Below are 21,188 nucleotides of genomic sequence, written 5' to 3' on the forward strand. Positions count from 1 at the left end.
TGACACAAATATAGCAAGGCCCAAGGTCTTAACAAGCTGTTCATGTTATCATAATGCATGAACGCCTCCTTAAATCTGCCAAAATTCGACTTTGTTTATATGGTGTGCCTGTTTTTCATAGCATGTTGAGGCAAAACTTGCTGGTGACTGAAAAGACTGCAGGCAATGTGGGCACGTTCCATGATTACTAACAAAAAATGCCCTGACCTGGCTAGCATAAATTATGTGATGCATCCATGAGTCGTTTCTCATATTTCTACTGTCAGGATGCTTCTGTTTGTGCTGAGTCACAGTCTCTCGCTCTTTTATTCGCCTTACAGTGGCATTAAATGATGCCCTGTGCCAGTGGTCTCAGGTGGGTGTTGATGTCAGTTGGCTTTTACCTGAGGCCTCTGTCTTGTTATTTACACCTTCAATACAATTGGTTTAGGCTTATACAAGTTGTTTTGATGAGCAGGGGCAGCAGTATGTCGAGAATATGCTTTGTGACTTGAAGGTCACGGGCTTAATTCTCCAGAGCAGCAGGCTAAATGTGCTCTTGCAGCTGTAAACAGTTACTTACAATTTACTCACATTTTGCCTTTTAGGAAGGCAAACTATGCAGCTGCACCAGAGGATCTTTAGCATGTAGTGTAATACATATAATACAAGACATAAATTAATACAGGATGCTGTTGGCTATATGATAAGTCACAGTGTGAAATTGTTTCTCAGAGCGTAAGCTTACATTTACTTTCCAGCACGTGACTGAAATTTCTTCAGTCCTTTTTAAACCACATTGGAAAGAAGTGAAGAAGAACAAATGCTATTATACAAGAGCCCAGACTAGGACTTGCATGCTGCAGTTGGAGTGCAGCCAGTTAGTTTGTTTAAAAACAGCATGGCTTTTATTCTCTATAAAGATATGGCTTTTATATATCTGCCGCATTTAAGTACAGACACATATACATATGTGAATGTGCATACAAGCAGGAAAAACGCACCTGGATGTCCAAGCAATTAAACACACACACACGCACACGCACGCACACACAGAGCAACAGAGCAGTAGTCTTAACACTGGACACATCTGGTTTCCTGGATTGAACTCCAGCGAGGAGACCAGAGTGTGTGTGTGTGTGTGTGTGTCTGAACTTACAGAGCTAGATGTAAAATAAACTGAGGTGACTGCAAAGGGGCTGTGTGTTTTGTGTGTATTTGTGTGCGAGGCGAGAAAAGCAGTGTTCCCCACGGGTGCATGTCCACTGGCATCATATCAACATGAATAAAACAGGGCCTGGGAGCCTAGGCCTTGTTTCCCTCCGTTTGTGTTTATGTGTGTATGTGTGTTTGCATGTGTATGTATGTGATGTGTAAGCGAGCGTGATTGTAGATGCAAACTAATTATCTGTACGTCGCAGCAATATCTGATTACATACCAAATCTTGACCTAACCTGCTTATACTAACTGCAGCTGTCAATTGTCATTTGAACCATCCACCTCTCTCCATCTCTCTCCCTCTCTGTAACCCTCTCTCTCTCTCTCTCTCTCTCTCTCTCTCTCTCTCAGACACACTTGCATACTTACAGATACATAGCATATTTAAAGACTGCGTACTCAAAAACAAACACAGGCCAAGTTTTCATAAAACTTTTATTTTCACCAGTGCCAGAATAATAATCATTACACAAAATGTACTTGGACAAACATACCACACAAATTCATTCCCCCGGAGCAGTTCAGACATGTAGGAAATTGCGTCAGTGATTGCTTGTTCTCTGGGTCGGAGGTGGAAGTGTATTTTGAATAATGATCACATTTGGTCACATTGTCAGACTGTAAAATATATATATAGTGTGCACAAGCAAAACTTCCACTGCCTCTGGCAAAGAGATGTTGGTTGGAGTCGATGTGTGTGCACAATGTGTATGTAGACACACACTGACAAACAAAGGAGGTGATAACAGACTCGGACAAGGAAATGGAGGTTAAGATGACATGTCTTGTTTAAAACATCAACAAGCTATCTTTGTAAAGGTTAAAAAAACAAAAAAACTACCAAAACCAGTCTAAAGAACGTGGGCCTGTGACTGATATACTAACAATAGTAATGCAATTACATTTAACCATTGGTGACTGTTGAGCCTTTGAAACCTTGTCTCTGATAATTTCACACATTTTTCATGTTGTGTGAATTATAATAATGTATATAATATGTATATAATAATTATAATATTCATAATAATAATAATAATAATAATAATCTTTATTTACAGCACACTTTAAAAAAACAGTGTTACAAAGTGCTTTACACAAAAGGAAAATAACAAAAAAGCAAGATATAGAAAAAAGAAAGTAGATACAAAAGTTAAAACTCAAATAAAATCATGAAAGGCTTTCTGATAAAAGTTTGTTTTAAGAAAGGATTTACACATACAACTGACTCAGCTGACCTGATCTCCTCAGGCAGGTCATCCCAGAGCCTCGGGGCCCTGACAGCAAATACACTCTCTCCTTTATGCTTCAGCTGGGCCTCTGGAACAGACAGGAAACCTCTGCCTGAGTATCTCAAGGTATGGGCCGGCGATATGGTAATAAAAGGTCTGAAATGTAGCAGGTGGCAAACGTAAATGTAATCAGTGAGATCTTCAAATCAATTCTAAAACATACTGGGAGCCAGTGTAAATATGCTAAAACAGGTGTATCCCCACCCAGAGGCACCCATCAGAGGCTGCACTGAGATCCAGAAGTACAAGCACTGAGGGCATGCCCTTATCAGCAGCCATCAGAAGGTTGTTAGTGACAGTGCTGTGATATTTATGGACACCAGACTGAAACTTTTTTAAGTTAATTTGGAGATTGGCCTGTAGTTTTGGGAGAGGGAGGCCCAGGATTTATTTTGCGATGGATTTACACAAGCAGTTTTAAAATAATCAGTTACACAACCATTAGACAATGAACTGTTATTTAACAACAGCTATTGTTTTAAGGTTTTGTTTCCTACATCAACAATGTGTCGATATGAAATCAATTAGGATATGGGAAATTTTACTTGGTAATGAAAAGTGCCCTTGACCCAATAATTGATTTGTGCTAGCATATGCATGCATATAAATATAGATCCACATATGCAACACGTAACATCTCATGTTGAATGAATGTGTCAACTTGTCATGTAGGAGGCTGTCAACTATAAGGTGGCTGGAAAGGGAGAGACAGAGATTAGATAATAAGAACTGAAAAAAGCAGTGTGAGGGCGATAAAATAGAAATTGGAAATTGAACAGTGAAAGTCTACGGCGGCACCGGAGGAATGAAGAAAGACAGTTTTGAGAGATAATGAAAAAAAATGGTGATGCTTCTTGTGATAGTGGAGGAAAGAATGATACAAAGTCAGGATAATCATGTCTGCACATGTATATGTGTGTGGTACATTAACTGAACTTACATGGTGTATTGATTCTATGTATGTATAATACAATCGCACATACGCACTGGCATTATAGTAGAGATTTTAGAACTGGCAGAAAATGGGGATTTGATTGCCTGACCTTTGTCACGCATCATCCCACATCTGGATCCCGGCACAAATTATATATATATATATAAAAAAAAAATCAAATCACCTTCAGCAGCCAGAAAACTCAGATCTGGAACCATCTTGGTAGCCTGTTAGCAGTAGATTACAAAACAATAGAAGAAAATAGAAGTGAACAGTGACCTCTGTTCCGGTGCCTTCTGCTGAAAGCACACTGCAGCATTCTGCATTCGGTCCCTTTGGGCATACAGAGTTTCCACTGCGCTTCACTTGCTGTATTGATAACCTGATCCCTGTCACCCCAGGTCTCCTTCAGCCATCCTTAGGCTTAGTTTTGCCATAGCACAAAGTTGTGGTGTCTAAGACAATTTTTGTTTTATTTTCTTTAGGCAGAAAGCTCATAAAGGCTCCTTTTCTTATTCCAGTGTGTGTTACTAACACAAAAATAGCCAAACCAGGAAGCTCAGGGGGCCCTAGGAAGAAAAATAATCTGTGACATTGACCTGGAGGAGATTATAGCAGTTTATATCTCATAGGAGGATATTCGCCACTCAAAAATGGTGACTTGCTTGCCTCTGTTTTGGCAGAATTATTGAAAATGCTTCCTTGAAGGAGTCATACAGTAATTTGGAGGTTTTCATGCATTTGATTCACATCTAGACATTAGATGCCTTACATCAGACCTCAGTGTAGTGCTGAAAAAGTCAAATTAGGGTATTTAATCTCAGTGACACAAGCTATCACACATTCTTTGGTTGAGATGTTCAAATCACCATCCATCTCAAATGACAGGTAGGAGGCGGAGATGCGTTTTCACCAGTGTTTTCCCAGAGGTTGTCTGATGTCACTCTCAAAAAACTGGGAACAGGCCATGTGGTTAGTTGGCATAAGCTGCAGATTCAAGACAGAGACCTGGAAGTAGGGGAAGGAGTGACCAAGGATGACATGCAGCAAATGATTGCTGATTTCTTAGTTTTTTGCGTATTTGTCACACTTAAATGTTTACGATCATCAAACAGATTTGGATATTAGACAAAGATAACCCAAGTAAATATGAAATGCAGTTTTTAAACGATGACTTAATTCTTTATGGGGAAAGCTACCCAAACCTACTTGGCCCTATGTGAAAAAGTAATTGCCCCCCTTGTTATATCATGAACTAACTGTGATAAACCTAATTCTTTTGAAAGCTGACATCGGTTTCACTCTCCATGCCCAGCCTGATCACTGCCAGGCCTGTTGGATCAAGAAATCACTTCAATAGAACCTGTTTGAGTGAAGTGAAGCAGGTTGAGAGATCTCAAAAAGCAACAGATCATGCCGCTAACTAAGGAAATTTAAAAAAAGATGAAAAAACAAAACCATTGACACCTATCAATCAGGAAAGTGTTACAAAGTCATTTCTAAAGCTTTGGGATTGCAGTGAACCAGAGTGAGAGTCATTATGAACAAATGCAGAAAACTTGGAACAGTGGTGAAAACATTTCCAAGATGGCTGCCCTACCAAAATACTCCATTAAGCGGAGCAGCAACCCATACAGGAGGTCACAAAAGACCTCAGAACAACTTTTGAAGACGTGCAGGCCTCACTTGACTCCGTTAAGGTCATTGTTTATGATTCAACAATAAGAAAGAGACGGCACAAAACTGCATCCATGGGACAGTTCAAAGGTAAAAACCACTGCTGACCAAAAAGATCAGAAAGGCTCGTCATTTTTGGCTTGGCTTTTGCCCCCTCCAAAAAAACGTCTTGATGATCCTGAGTCTTTTGAGAGAGTATTCTGTGCACTGACGAGACAAAAGTTGAATTTTTTGGAAGGTGTGAATCCCGTTACATCTGGTGTAAAACTAATACAGCATTTCATAAAAAGAGCATCATACCAACAGTTAACAGTTGGTGGTCTGGGGCTGCTCTGCTGCTTCAGGACCTGGACGACTTGCAGTAATTGATGGAATGGAACCATGAATTCTGGTCTCTACCAGAAAATCCTGAAGGAGAACCTTCCAGCCGTCAGTTCGTGACCTCAAGGTCAAGCGCTCTTGGGTTTCTCCATTAGTGGCTAAAGGCTCTCACTGTGGTTAACTGGAGTCCCAAAGCTTTAGAAATGTCTCTGTAACACTTTCCAGACTGATAATGCCAATGATTTTGTTTTCTTGAATTTCTTAAATCACGGCATGATGTTTTGGTTTTTGAGATCTTTTAGCCTACTTCACTTCATGCAAACAGGTTATATTCAAGAAATTTCTTGATTCCATACCTGGGTGAGTGAAATTGAACTCGGCTTTCCAGAAAATTCAGTTAGTTCATGATTTAACAAGGGGGCAATTACTTTTTCACATAGGGCCAGGTAGATTTGGATAGATCATCATTTAAAAATTGCATTTTATATTCCTCGTTGTCTAAGAGTAACTAATTGAGAGTAGTCTGCAACAGGCCACTATGCAAGTCCAGTCCTTTTTCCACTGATTTGCTAACCCTCCTCCTGGCCATGTGCATTTGTTTTCAACAAAGCCAGCGAGAAAGCAATCAATAGAGCGGTACATAATGTCATTTATAATATACACGTTATGATGTGTATATTTGTGTAGTCTTACCTGACATGAACTAGAGATTACAAGTTACGTGTTGTGGTGTTGCTGAGAGGAGAGCTGGCAAACCGGTGGCAGCGCTGATCTTCACAGGTTGGTTTTCAGCCGAGAGACGCTACATGGAAGGCAGAGAGCCTCCATTCTCCCTGTAACAAGTTAAAAGTTATTTATTTAACCATCACAATTATTCTGAAGCTGTTTAATTAAGGTAAGAATGTAGCATAGTTAAGCTAAAGTCCTGCATAGACCCCTAACGCAGTCTTGACCTCATACAAAAACCACAGGTAGCCCCTGAGTTAGCTCAGTGTCTCTGTCTGACCTGCACTCTGATGAACATGCAGCTGGTCAGTCTGACGGAGTAAGTGAAGAGAAAATAAACAGCTGTCAGGTACAACTCAGCACATACGTACATGGCACTAAAACAGTCTGATGAATAACAATCAAAATTCGCACATATGTTCGTTGATAACGTGTAATTTCATGTGTCAACTGGTTGCAGATATGGCCATTTTGGTTGTAGTTCGAAGCCTGGTGACCCATTAGTACTGATCCTTGAGAAGTACTAGGTGTTTATGAAAAGCAAAACTGTTGCCAAAGCAGTGAAATTACTCTTATTTTGTCTGATTGAAACAATTTTATAAAACTTGGTTGTGGTATGTTTTTATCTCCATTCTTTGGCATATTGAACTTCTAAAGTAGTAGAAGAAATAGAACAATAAAAGAGCAAGCAAAAGTGAGATATGTCTTCTCTCATTTTTTTTTTCCATTTTCACCCAAAACTTTGTGTTAGCCTCTAGGTGTTGGCAGACACAGATGTTCAAGTCCTCTGGCTGCTTTGTTATTATTTATGGATGTACTCCAGTTTAGCATGAAGGTCCTCATAGTGCTTTTTGTTTTCACCCTTCAGAGAAACAATACGCTTACAAATTTGTGCCGACAACATTTTAATACATTTATTGATAAACACACACACACACACTGTTGAGCGGACCACACTGACTCTTTTGAAAACATTATAGCTTTATGATTTATTAATCAGATAAGATGTTTCATAGCAGTTCAGAATCTTTTATCTGTGCCTGGTTTGTAGCTGTGGGAGAACTGCTGGCGCCCCACATTTTGATGGGTCTATTTAAGATCATAGGAATAAGATGTATGAGTTCTGATTGGCACTGTTTTTTTTTTTTTTTTTTTTTGCAATTTCAGTCTGGTTGTGTAACTGAAAATTACTGTACTGTGTGTTATTATAATTTTTAATATATAGATTATTTTTCCCAGGCTGAAATCATCATGTGGACTGTCCCGTCCACTTTTCTCACTTTCCCTCTTTTCTCACCTCCCTCAGAAGGAGGATCCAATTTAGCCATGTGAGGCCAGCCCAATAAATAGCTGCTTTACTGAGAATGAGTCTGATTGAGGATTTATCCAATCCTTTATCAAGACTGATTGTTTACCTTTGCCTGAGATAGATTGGATTGAAAAGGGAGCTCTCACCCTGATCCATACAGAGGAGAGAGAAATCTAATCATTTCCCTCTCTTTCTGTCTTTCTTTCTTCCTCTTTTTGTAGCTGCCTTCTCCCTCATATTGTCTCTTTTTCTGCTTCCCTCACTTTGTCTTGCTCACTCTTCACACGTCTTTCTGCTCCTTGCATGTCTTTCATCCCTGTCATTTCTCTCCTCCACCTTCAAGCTGATCTTTTTTCTCCCTTCATTCCTCTGTCTAGCTCTCCTAATTTCTCCATCCCCCTCGCCTCTTTCTCTATTTCTTTTCAGCTTTCTCTCTCTTCTATCTTCTCTACATTTCAGACCAAGTGGAACAAGCCATACATCAAGTCAGAAACAGTTAGTTTACCTGCAGGAGCTGCTTGGTCCGGGAAAAGTCAATTTTGCGTGCATATTATTAAAACAGAACAGCTGTTTCTTTTCTCTCTTTCATGAGAAAAAAAAAACCTTGGACCATTTTAGGAAATTTGATGCACTTCAGTATAGACTTGCAAGGCTGCAGGGTGAGGCAATGATATGCAATGATTTTCTTCTGTACTGTACCTCCTGTCAAACTCATTGATTACATCCCTGAATATTCTAAGAAAGACACAAAGAAAGAAAGGATGAGAGAGTGGAAGAGAGAGAGAAAAAGAAAGAACCTTAGTGTTAGAGGTCACCCAGAAGGTGCTTGTAGCATTGCTCAAGTTAACTCTGGGGACAGCAGGGATTTTAGTTAACAAAGCACTGTAGTCTTACAAAGCTTTCTCGTGACACACACGCACGCACGCACGCACGCACGCACGCACACACACACACACACACACACACACAGCTTCAGCTTCTTCAAGAACACAATAGGAGAGTAAATGGTTTTTCTGAAAGTGATTCCTACCTCCTTATTATTTATTCATGGGTCTGCTGGTCATTGCAACCTTGAGACCAGTGTGTGTGTGTGTGTATGTATGTGATGAATTCTATAAGAGAGGAAAAGGTGGAGAGAGGCCTGGAAGAGAAAAGTGGAGAGGCAGAGAAAAGACAGAAGCGGGGAGGAATGGAGGGAGGGAGATGAGGGCTGTGGTCTGGAATGTGGGTTTGGATTTCCGTCCTTGAGGGGTGAGTGGAAGGCGATCGATAGTGAGGCTGAAAGCAAGGCTGATCGGGTGGCAGCACGAGGCTGCACAGGCACTCAGTGGGAACACGACCTAGACACAAACAAGGTCACTGTGTGACCCCTGACTAGATGGACAGAAAGAAAAATGGAAGAGAGGACCAAGAATTAAAATGGGGGAACCAGACGTTGAACTTAAAACTGAAGTATTTCTTTTTCAATTAACCATTTTTTTGTATTTAAAAAAAATCGAACATTGCAGCAAAAGAAAGCAGAAAAAGAGAAAAAAAGAGCTGATATGATATGGGAGAACAGACGCTAATGGAGTAAAATGAGAAGAACATGCAGCACTGTAGTCATGAAAACTCTATTTATAGTAGAATTAGAAAAGAGAACAAGAAGAGAAACTTTCACTTGCTTTGACAACACATTCATTACAGTAATGTGAGTATGATTTGCTATGTCATTAGAAAACCAGTCATAAATGCTATGACAGCAGCCAAATAGTTGCATATACAGTGCATACATCCATTTCTTTATTTACAGGAAAAAATATTTTTCAGGAGAACTATGCACCATAAATGCAACTAACTGAAGCAAAATGCTGTGTTGCTGATCCATTCTTTTTACAATGTACAATAATTTAGTGCACTGAATGAAGTGCTAAAATCTTTTTCTATGATAAAATACTGATTTATCTGAATAAAAAGACATTCAATCTTAAAACATAATTTATGAATGTACTACATTTTTGTTACGTTCCCTGTTGAGTGTCTGTTTCCACAGTGAGACTTGTTGCCATAGTGTTGTAGGTAAATGAGCTTATTTTACAATGAATAAATCTATAATGTTTACTGACATGAATTTCTAGCAATACCTGTATGTCGCAGAAGTTGTTTGTCTTCACTCTGACTGTCACTCTGAAGGTTATAATGCTAGATACAGATGCATTTGACAAAGCAAAATGTAACAGAGACAAAAACTTGAGGCTTTGAGAAGAGACAGTTGTTGCTGTGTTGTGCCTCTGGCTTCACGAGGAAAAGTTTGGATGACCCCAGTTGCTAAATCAACCTTTTCACTGCAGTCACTTATACAGCACTTGATGCACAGAGCTTCAAAATGTTGCTTTTGTGCAGTGTCTGCATGCAACCTTACCACGTACGTACCTCTCTACCAATGGAAATCAAAAACACAACAGGACCGAGCTACCTCAGCTGTGTCTGGGAGAACGTGTGAGCACATCTTTGTGTCCGTGTCCTTGACTACACGAGACAGCGAGGGAATAGAGACAAAATCAAATTAGGTTTCAAAAGCAAAAACAAAAACACTTAATATTGCTGGTGATGAGTCTGGGGGGTTCAACTTCTGTGCTGGACTCCTCTATACCTTGTCTGTATGTTTGAGTGTCTCTGGAGTGTCTGCTGCCGTGGTAACACACTGCACTTCACAGACAAAATAATGAAGATGAGGTATAAATGATGGTATGTCTGTGCTCCCAGAGTTAACTGAACTGGTGGAAAAGAGTAGAAAAAGTGTCTAGACATAGAGCGATAGATAGACAGGTGGAGTGATGGAGCTACAAATGCTTCTATCAGTGTGAGAATGTCTTGGATGGCTGGAAAAAGGTATAAGATTGGAGATCTTCCCTCGACACACACATGCACACACACACACAAGCTACAGACACAGGACTGGCAGAGCAGTTACTTGCACAGATCATTTTTGGACAATCTGATCTTTTGTGGTTGTGGGTCAATGTATCGCAGACCTTTGGACATTATTTTCTGATAGATATCAGTTTGCACCTCACACAGATGCTGCAGGTGCATGTTTGTCAGGCTCGTCTTTACTTCTCAGCAGCCCGACAGCATTGTGACACTCAGCAGTAACATCATCATCATCTCGGCACACACACACACACACACACACACACACACACACACACACACACACACACACACACACACACACACACACACACACACACACACACACACACACACACACACACACACACACACAGCACACACACGAGAGCTCAAATTGCTTGTGCTAATGAACCCTTACTTACTACAAGTAACACATCCAACATGCGGAGCGTGTAAGGTATAGCTGCTGACACAGTCGCTGACGGCTGTCGACACACTGTTCATGTCTGCCGCCGTTTGTTCTACTCTCACTCAAACCATCTGATGGTCAAGCAAATGTTGAACAAACACTGTTTTCTTTTCATATTACAGAAGGGAAACTGATTCCCTAAATGGTATTAAAAAAAAGAAAGAAAAATCAGATATCTTCCAAGACCAAGCACTGTTAAACATCTGCTGAGTCTTAGCATCACGTGAGCTACGTTCCATGCTTACAAGCAAACAAAATGCAAATCGCCATCATCAGCATCAGTGACCTCATGAGCACAGTCATTAGGTATATTTTCAAAGATCATGACTTTATCGTAAATGCTGATGATTCCTCTGCTTCCTGTAATTTCATCACAGCCTTGGTCTCACATTACAGAGGCAGAAAGAGCGATAAAGGCATTCATATTGGATGACAAGGTTAGGGAGAGGGATGCCGTGTTAAATATCAATGAGTCAGTTTTATTGAACTTTTTGCTGTGTGATCTCTGCACGGAGAGGATGGGAGAGGTTCACGGTGATATCGAACAGAGTGATGGCATCTGTTGCTCAGTTTTATTCTGATAGAATGACTACATTAACTCTTACTCATACTCTTTTTGACAATAATCAGATCCCACTACTTGAGTTGAGTAATCTCTTCAATCACCTATAGGCTATTGAATACACATTAAAATAAATGTTAATAAATGGAGATTACATAATGAAAAGGCCATTTCACTGGCATGAAGGAACATTCATCTTATATTTCCACCTCATTTTTCTCTCAGTTGGCTTTGTTAAATATCTGCTCCACACTACGTTTCATTTTCATGTCTACTTCCTTTGTGTGTCCATTATTTCTCCTCTTCTTTTTGCACTTTCTTTTCACTCCTCCTCTCCTCTACACCTTTCCAGTGGTGCTTTCTCTCCAACATATTTTATTCTCCCAAATTTCTTTCCTAGATGAAGGAAGTCTCTCATCTGCTCCCAGTCATGTCTCTCTCTTTCTTTCTTCTCCCTGATATTCTCTACACCTGATGCCATGAATCAACAAAGTGACATCCCCTCAGGCAGTGATGCTTGAAATGATATTTATTCCTCAGTCCAGTTTTTTATTCTTTTAACCACATGTTTTTTTTCTTCCCCTCCTCTCCTCTCAATTCCCTCATTCTACCCCTCCTATAGTGACAGATAATTAAAATAGATATTTCCATGAGAAAGTTTGTTTAGTTTTATACCGTAAGTCATCCACACCTTGTCACCTCCAGTTATTCAATTCAGTCATAGTTTGCTAAGTAAATTGGGTATGATTATTTTTCAATGTCTGTTCACTGGTTCAATCTACTACTATCAACCTGCACTACTGCTTTTTGGTCCCCATCTCTTCCTTGCCCCCACACATTTTGCTCAAATGTCTCAGGGTCTGTGTGTGTTTGGGTCTGCATCTGTGCCAAGTAGTATTCCCTGATAACAGGATTACCATCTTAAGCCTATTCGCGGTAAGTGAGCCAGTTGGATGGATAAAGCACTGTATCGTCAACTCTGCTGGCGTTACATTGAGAAAAGAGTTTTAAAAAATTGCAGCAGGCAGGCCTAGCAAGCTCTTGGTGAGTTACTGAGAGGGAATATAAAAGCTTTATACTCTGTAACACCCCGGGAAGCAGCTATGGTACAGAGAGAGGGGGCAGCTTTGCAAGCTAAGCGTTGCTGCTTACACTGAAGTTGAACAAAGAAGGGTTTAACTTTTCATAGTAGTATCCTATACTTACACAACTTAAACAACTGCTTTGTGCCATGTTGATGGTAAATTACATTGAATATATACCATACAGACTGGGTTAACAAGACACAGGAGACATAGTTACTATTTCTTGGTAGGTGAATTATACTCTCCATTGCTCAGACTCAACATCAGCCAAAATTATCAATGTGTCATTATAATTCAGAATCAGATTAGGCCAGGTTGTCTGTGTTATTCTTCTTGTTTGTGACAACTGTGCTAAATATTGATAGCAGGTTAGCACTTCTTTTTCCAGGGTAAATGCTAATTCAGCATTAAGGCCTCTCATGTATTGTTGTGTAGTGTTGACAGTTTCCACTTTAGACAGCAGGGCAGCAGGGTCCGACAGCCATTGGACCATGTCTGCTTGATCCTGTTGTGTCCTGTCACTCTGAGAAAAGACGTGAGGCTCAGAGACAGATCAGGAGAAGGAGGAAAAAGTGTGTGTATTGTATGTTGAGTGTGTGGAGGGACGGGGGAGAGATGTTAAAGAAGAACAATGTTAAGGACAGTGGGAAAGAACAAGAAATAACAACGGTAAGGGATTAAGACAACCCCCCCCACCCTAGACTCAAACACACACGCACAAAAACACACAAAATAAAGCAGAAGCGGGGCAGACATTTAGACAGACAGCTGCAGGCCACTGACCTGTCAGTAAAGTTGACACACATTAGCCTTCCTCTCCCTTACCACCTAGAGCAGCACACCCCTTTCTCTCCCTTTCCTCCTCTTTCCCTCGAAGCCTCTTTTGACGCTGGAATCTGTTTCCAGTTTATTCAGTACACAGCTAAATCCAGCGATCCAACACAAGAGCTCTGCAATAAATCCCACCTTTATGAAGCTCATAATGTTCACTTTTTGTTGACAGTGTCTCAGGGAGGTGTTGATTCAACTGCATGGTAATGTCGAAGGTTGAACATTGAAGGGTGCATTCAATTTTTTGTCTACTGAACACTATAAGCTTCATAGAGTTATGTTTTATTGCAAGGCTGTTGTGTTGGTATGCAGTGAATTGTGTAAGATGTACAGTACATAAACCAGGACCTTTGTGTATTGTTAAATGTCCATCTGTATCATGGACTACAGATCATTTACAGCTGGAGATGCTGTGAGCCGATGCTGACTTGTTTGTCAGTCTCCAGCATGCTTGATATTGGCAATAAAGTCTATTCATGTATTTCACAATACATTATACAACACCTCACCACAAACGTTTTTGCAACAGTGTTAACACTCCTGGAGAGGAGTACTGCCAAATGTTTCTGTTTTGAGCTTCAAGCCTTAAATAGAAAGAGTTATTTCACAAAACCAAATTGACTCTTAAACACCAAAGACATCGTAAACAAATAACACCTGCTGATGCCTCAAAAAAAAAAAAATTCAACCTAAGGCCTTGTCCACACGGAAACGGAGCTTCCCCCAAAACGATCTTTTTCTGGTTCGTTTTGAAAAAAAATCAAGAAATATCTGCGTACACACGGATCCACTGAAAACGACTCAAAACACTGTAGTACATATGCCAGGCCTGTGTGAAGCTTGTGTGGCACTGTAACGCTGCCACATATACACTAAAAAAGGAGAAGAAGGAAAGCTTGTGCACTGTATTCAAACTCCAAACATTAAAAGTTGAATGTTGACTGGGAGTCGTGTCAGTGCAAACATGACGATCGATGATGATTTAATGGACGCCTTTCAGCCACAGTGTCCGAGGGACCTGACAGTTGTTGTTACATTACATTCATACTGTAGCGGTGTGGCTCAAGTTACAGGTAAGAGCGGTGGGGGGTATGACATCATCGTTTCACAAAAGATCCTTTTTGGACAAAACACAGAAACAATAAAAAACGTATGCAGATTCACTTAAACCTGTATCTGTGTGGTCAGATTCTAAATGCATTACCAGACTACAGACTCCATACCCCATGCACTCAAACATCTATACTGGGCTCATTTATATCAATGTCAACAAGGCACTGTGATACTATATTTACGTTTATGACTCTAACAGCAGACAAAGCAATGTATAGGTTAGGAGCAAATGTATGAAAGTACATGATGATCAGACAACATGTAACCTCTAATGGAAAATGTATAGCCCACACAGCCCTGGTCAGTGGTTCAGTGCATTCCCCCCTCCTATATAAACACAAAGTGCTCCCTAACTTCCATCTATGCAGTATTCCAACAAAGCTGCTCTTTTCTCTGCACTGTGTCTGTTTTCCTGTTGAAACATCTGTGTCCTAGACAGCATACAGCTCCCCAGCTGAATACAGAAAGAGCGAACAAAACCTGCTGCATTTCATGTCGAGCTGGATCCCTGGGGAACCCAAATCTTCCCTTCGCGTTACACTTCTAACCAAATGTAAAAGCTATTATTATAAAAAAGGCTCAGACTCAACAAATGGCTCTATGTGGGGGAGAAAGTCTGGAAAAATATGTATTTATTAATGCGTGTGCAAATGGATGTGCATTAAGATCTGATGGGATGACAAGGGAGTGTCTGGCTTTCCTGTGCTTTGTAAAGAAATAAAGGAAGGAGAAAGGTAAAACGTCCAGACAGGGATAAGATGAGGGAGAGAAAAAGGACTAAGAGAGATATCCAGACCTATCTGCTGGGACCTTAGTGGAGGAAAAATTGGAGAGAAAAGGATGTGGAGGGAGAGCAAAAGAGGTCAGAGAAAGGGAGCGCAGGTGATGGTTTGAAGCTGCTGGTGTCACAGGCAGATAAAGGCTCCTCTGCCTCCTGGCTGTCATCTGCATCGCACACAATATCCCCTTTATTCGCAATATCACCTCTCTCTATTTTGCTTCATCTGCGTCTCTGGTGGAGCAACTCCCAGTGTGATGCACTTTTTCTCTCCCCATCACACAGCTGCCAGCGATACTGTATATATCATTCCCTCTCATTCTCTTTTTTTACTCTCTGTAACAAAAAAAACTATATCTCACTTACACACTCCTCACACCTCACACACACACCCTCTACTTACCATCTGGTTTACTCACTAACTTGTGCTGTTTTTCTTTCCCGACGCACTTATTTTCTTTACATGGATTTTACTCCAGATTTAACAATAGGCCACTCTTTGCAGTATTATTCTAAACTCAAATACTGCTTCCATCCCTTATTGACATTGTATAATCTTTTGAGTGCAATACATCATCCTGATTTCATGCTTTCCACAAAATCTTGTCATACACACATGACAAAGGGACACATCAGTGTCCACAACATAAAGTAACCGCTTTTAACTGAAATCTGTTATTATTCTACTTCCAACATTTTTTTTTCTAAATTTAAATATAATCTTAATGTCCCTGATCTTTAATCCTATGAATATCTCTAAAATTCCCCCTTTTTCAAAGTGGCAGCAAACAAAATGTCCATAATTTGTGAGATTTTCTCTCATCTTTTAATCCTTGATAGATAGGATACAAAAGCAGGGAACACAGATGCACACCCCATGCTCACTTTCACTCTCTCCCCATTTCTGTCTCTCACAAAGGTACACACAAACACAGGCACACACACACATGCATGCAAACTGGAGTCACTAAACCATGGAGAGACAGGGTTCGGTTCATTGCTCACCTTGGCTGGTTTGATCAAATGGCAGTCTGCTTCTTTCAAATCCCTCCCACAAACAGAGCTGAATAAACAGACAGGGAGCGTTTACACAGGCCCTGATAATCCCCTAATCCATATAACCTGCTTTCTAACCGACACACACACATACACACACACACATGCAACAGTGAATATGGACATTGATACTATGCATGAAAGCTGGAAACACACACTTTTGCACACAAACATTTGCATGGGTGAATACACACATGCACGTTGTGTATCGGTGACTTTTGCCCATCATCCTCTCTGACCTCCTTAACAGAACATGGTTGATAGTCTTGTCGAGGTTGATAACAGACAGAAAGGTTAATAGGGATTAATGGACTATATACACACAGTTGTGCGCACATACACACAAATGTAAGAATAACATTCAGTGATGAGTTTACAGGCTTTCATGCATCTCTCAAGTGCAAGTGTGTGTGTTTGTGCATTTGATTAATCGAGTGAAAGTATCATGTAGCTGTCTGCTGTGCAGTGTTCCCACAGCCTGATGGGATAATTGAAGCGTGAAAAAGCCATATAGAGTTTGTCAAAACTCTTAATGGTTCAGAATTTAGCATCATGGGCACCACAAGTACGGCGCTTAGTGTCATTAACTTCCACTCTGTAGAGCATACAGTGATTTTATCGCCAGGAAAAAAATAAGTACATTTATAATTTTGATCAGTAATTCAGACAATTTAATGACCTGCCCAGTGACAATAAGAGGCTGTCTGTCGTACTCATGCACTCTGCCTTTTTTGTCACTTAATTTGCTTCATGCATGCATAGTAACAACAGTTCAAAGTGACTTTTAGGATGCATTTTACAGCGTTTCTGTACCGGATGTACGTGAAAACTATTTATTTTTTTGTTATTCTGTAGTTTGTGGGTTTCCATTGACTTGTTTTTACGCACATTTCAAGTTTGCACATTAAAAAACCCAAGTGGGGAAAAAGATAACAAAATATTGATATGCTTGGCTGAGGTGGAACTGTTGGTGTATTGATAAAGGGACAGTGGGACAGAGTCCAGTGGAAACAGACTTGTTGTATAGAATCCTGACTTACCTACAGTACATGAAGCATGTGACTTATTTCCACTAAGGAGACTTAAAATGTACAAAGTCATCATGTTTATGTGGAGACCATACTCAAACAAATACATAAAACAAGCCTTAAAGTCAGATTTCACCATCAACAGGCAACCAAAAGTGACTTGCATGAGTAATGGAAAGATCATGGTCAGGGTTTTAAATTACACCTTTGTTAAAGCTAGGGGGTTTCATCATCATGGTCACAATAATAAATATGACACATTAAGAGTAACAGTAATAACAATATTTCATCATAGCTTTTGCTGAAGTGACTAATCCTCTTTTTTCTTCCTGAGAGGACAGTCTCTGTTTAAAGACTCCTCTTATGGCAGTGATGTAGAGGTGAACTCCAGGATGTGTCGGTACAAAAGAATGATGACACTCTGCTTTTTGTCCTCTTCATTTAGGGTCCTGTTCTTTAGGGTTATAAATCGTCAGAATCGACAGAAATGCCTGTCTGCCTGACTTTTGAACAGAAGGTTACCATCACATGTTTTTATAATTAAGAGTGGCATGCATAAACATGATTTTTTTATTTGAGTGGTTGCTTTGTGGATTTTATGTGTTACTACTTTTAAAGACAATCAAATGCCAAAGTGCTTCCTTAACCTTTTGTCACCTTTCCTCCATTACACTTTGACTGATTCTGTCCTTCACTACGCCTCGCTTTCACTGACAGCATCTTTCTCAATTCCCCCTCCCCCGCAGGTACGGTGGACGAAGACGGCAGGCAGCGCATCAGACAAGTTCCAAGAAACATCCATCTACAATGAGACGCTACGCATTGAGGGCATCCAGAGGGTGCAGGGGGGTCGCTACTACTGCAAGGCCGACAACGGGGTGGGGGTGGCTGCCATCAAGTCCATCCGCGTAGATGTGCAATGTAAGTGGGCAGGGAGAAAGACGAAAAAACTGAAAAAAAAAAAAAAAACTCCTTCCACTTCAAGACCGTATCAGACTTTCACTACAGCCATTCCCACCTTAGAGAAGACCAAGATGGGGAGAGATGGAAAGATTGTAGCAGGAAAGATGAAAGACAGATTGGGTGGATGATGAGATTTCAGGTGGGAATGGCTTCCAGGAGTATCTGATGACTTACGGTGGAGATGATGAAAAGCATATTTGGAGGATTTGGGGAAAAGAGGATGGATCAAATAGAATTGCAGTATTAGGGAGGGCTATAGATAAGAGGGTGCAACACATTAAAAACTAATATCTTAGTTTTAATGCACTTTATGCTTATACAATTGGTATATCATTGGTTCAGTGTATGGCTAATGCACTGTGTACAATCCACCAGTGAGGCTAATAAGTGGAAGAAAAAAAAAACGCCTCTTTTTTTGTCAGATACTCCTGGAAAAAAGTGGAATCTGTGGAACATATCCAGAGTTTTATAACGGTTAGTCCAGGCAGTACGGGCTCCCTAGCCCACTGTTTCTCAACTTACCCATGTCCCCTCTACTCTGAAGAGGGAGGGCTGGGGGTCACAACTATTGAATCAGGTTGTTAGCTGTCCAGACAGGCCTCCTCAATGCTCCCTTGTTATTTTTTGTCACACAAAAAGATACAAAATTATATATACAAGGCCCTTTTAAGTGCAAAGCCTTGTAATTGTGCAGTGTGGATTCACATTGTGGAGACAGACACAACATTTTCAGAATCTGCAGGAATCAAATTGAAAGCCAACAAGTTAAGTTCAAGGCTGTTATGCTCTGTATTGCAAAAGATGCATTGATGTTATTTGTGTAGCCACAGTAATTGAATAAAATAGGCTAAATGTGTTAAGAGGAACCACAGTTTGGTATCCTTGGTCCCTGCTCCTTCTCCATTTGTATACTTATAATGCTTTCAAAAATGTGTTTTCATGCAGGCAAGAGTAGGCTACAGTTAGTTTCTGTAGATTCTCCAGGGATATTAACAGCATAACATGGTTACTATTCCTATTGTTTACAATATGGAAATATAATAAAATTATTGTTGTTTCGTAGCCCCATCTCTATGTTTAGATTGGACCCATCTTGTGCAAAATGTGACAGTTGAGAAGCAGTGTTTGGTTGTAGGGGCCCCGTGCTGCTGCTTGTTTCACTGCCCCACTGTCCCTGTGAGTCAGGGGCCAGGTCATGGTCAAAGGTTGATTCACATGCAACATACATAGCTACATACGACTTTTATTTAATTCCCAGTACCCTCAAAACTGTGTCCATCGGTTCCATCCATTTATTACGCAGATAGTTCCTTCCTCCATTGATTCAATCATTGTAATGGTCAATTTATAGACTGATAGAAAAACGGTAGTTTTCAAAGAGCCTATAATAGTAAACACTCATTTCCTCCCTTTCATTTGATAAAATCACCTCTTCCTGTGTTCTTCTTTGTGTCCTATGCAACACTACATCCTGCCACTGCTCCTTGAGCATCAAATTTCTTCTACCATGCAGTGTTGTAGCCAGCGTACACACAAATCTACACATAGACTCACACACATGCTCTCCCCAAGCTTGTCCCATAGGATTTGTCCCTTACCCACCATCCTGTCTCAGCCCCTTAATAGGACTCTCCCTCCCTCCCTCTTTCTTCTCCTCCTTCTCTGCTGATAGTGTTAGTCTTCCCCAGGTGCTATAGCTTAGCCCCTGCTGGGGAGCTGGTAATTGCAGGGGGGCTGGGTAGTAAACAGGTTGTGTTGTGAGTGTAGTTGTGACAGGAGCTCTGTGAAGCTAACCAGCTCTGATGGCCAATGCTTGTTCAATTCCACACCCCCCATGTGGCGTAAGACCCAGTGGCTATCAGCCATGCTTCCTACACAGGCGCCTTTAGTGCTAGAATGATGTAACAATTAGCCAGATAAAAAGAAATAGAGGGTGGAGAGGGGGGTGAAAGTGAAGTGGAAGATGGATTGGAGAATGAGCAAAGAGGGGTGGTATGCAAGGAAGGAGGGAAGGGGAAAGGCAGATAGTTCAGTTTGCTTTTATGATGAGTGGCAGTTGCACGAGTTGATGGTACACACCAGGCTCCAAAACGCCTTCTCATAAACCAACAGGAGATGTCACGGATGATATAGTTGGATCTCTCAACAGAGACGGTACAATGGAAGCAGATGAATGTGTGCAGCTCAAGCAGGACTGTGCAGGAGGAAGAAAGATCACAGGTTCAATATGTGACTTCCCATGTTGTTTAACGCTGGGCTAGGTGGTACATTTTTGGCATCAATAGGCAACATTTCCATCACCTTTCAGAATAGTGTAATTTAAGTGGTCTGAAAACTCACGGCTGCTTTTTAGATTTTAGATAGATTTTCTGGTCTGACTTGAGCTTTTGACAAATCACAGGTCTTTTCAGAAAGAGATGTTCCTACTGGCCCTTCTACAAAATGCAGATGCAGATGTATAAGCATGTCCCTTCAGTTGGATATACGTCTATATTGGTGAAGCTGTACATTGATAATGACCATGGCTGTAATTCTCTTAGACACACTGCTGACTCAATTCTCCTGTAATATCCGTGTTGTAATGGTTGGTTGTGTAGGTAAATCTATCATGACAGCAGGTGATGAGTGGTTATGTTGAATGTAGCTAATGTTTTCCTTCAGCTTGCTGTAGCCAAAAACTCACAGCTGTGGTTATGTTTGCTGTGTGCTTGTGTGAGGCACGTGCATACTGTATATGGCTGTAGATTTCTGCCTACCCCATCTGTGACATATATGATTACTGACCCTGATCCTGTCTATTAGACATGCGTGTCAAAGTCTAGTTACCTAAAGACCACTTGAGTATTCCAGGAAATAATGAACAGCGAGTACAAGAACGAGCTGAAATAGAGAAGAATGGTGATTCACTGTAGCTGAATAGATTTCAGTTTTAAGGAGTTGTAATTTCCTAGGGA

The 21,188-nt window shown here is 40.6% G+C and overlaps 1 protein-coding gene across 1 annotated transcript in view; it reads left to right on the top strand.

Moving 5' to 3' along the window:
- Positions 1 to 21,188, top strand: part of mdga1 (MAM domain containing glycosylphosphatidylinositol anchor 1) — a gene marked incomplete at both ends in the record, with an annotated part of 167,527 nt that overhangs the window by 51,290 nt on the left and 95,049 nt on the right. Inside the window, one exon of the mRNA XM_084001722.1 lies at positions 18,018 to 18,192. Within this exon, the coding sequence (XP_083857848.1) occupies positions 18,018 to 18,192 (175 nt within the window). The remainder of the gene's footprint in view (positions 1 to 18,017; positions 18,193 to 21,188) is intronic.

This window comes from Trachurus trachurus (genome assembly GCF_905171665.1).
Source record: "Trachurus trachurus genome assembly, chromosome: 3".
NCBI lineage: Eukaryota > Metazoa > Chordata > Actinopteri > Carangiformes > Carangidae > Trachurus > Trachurus trachurus.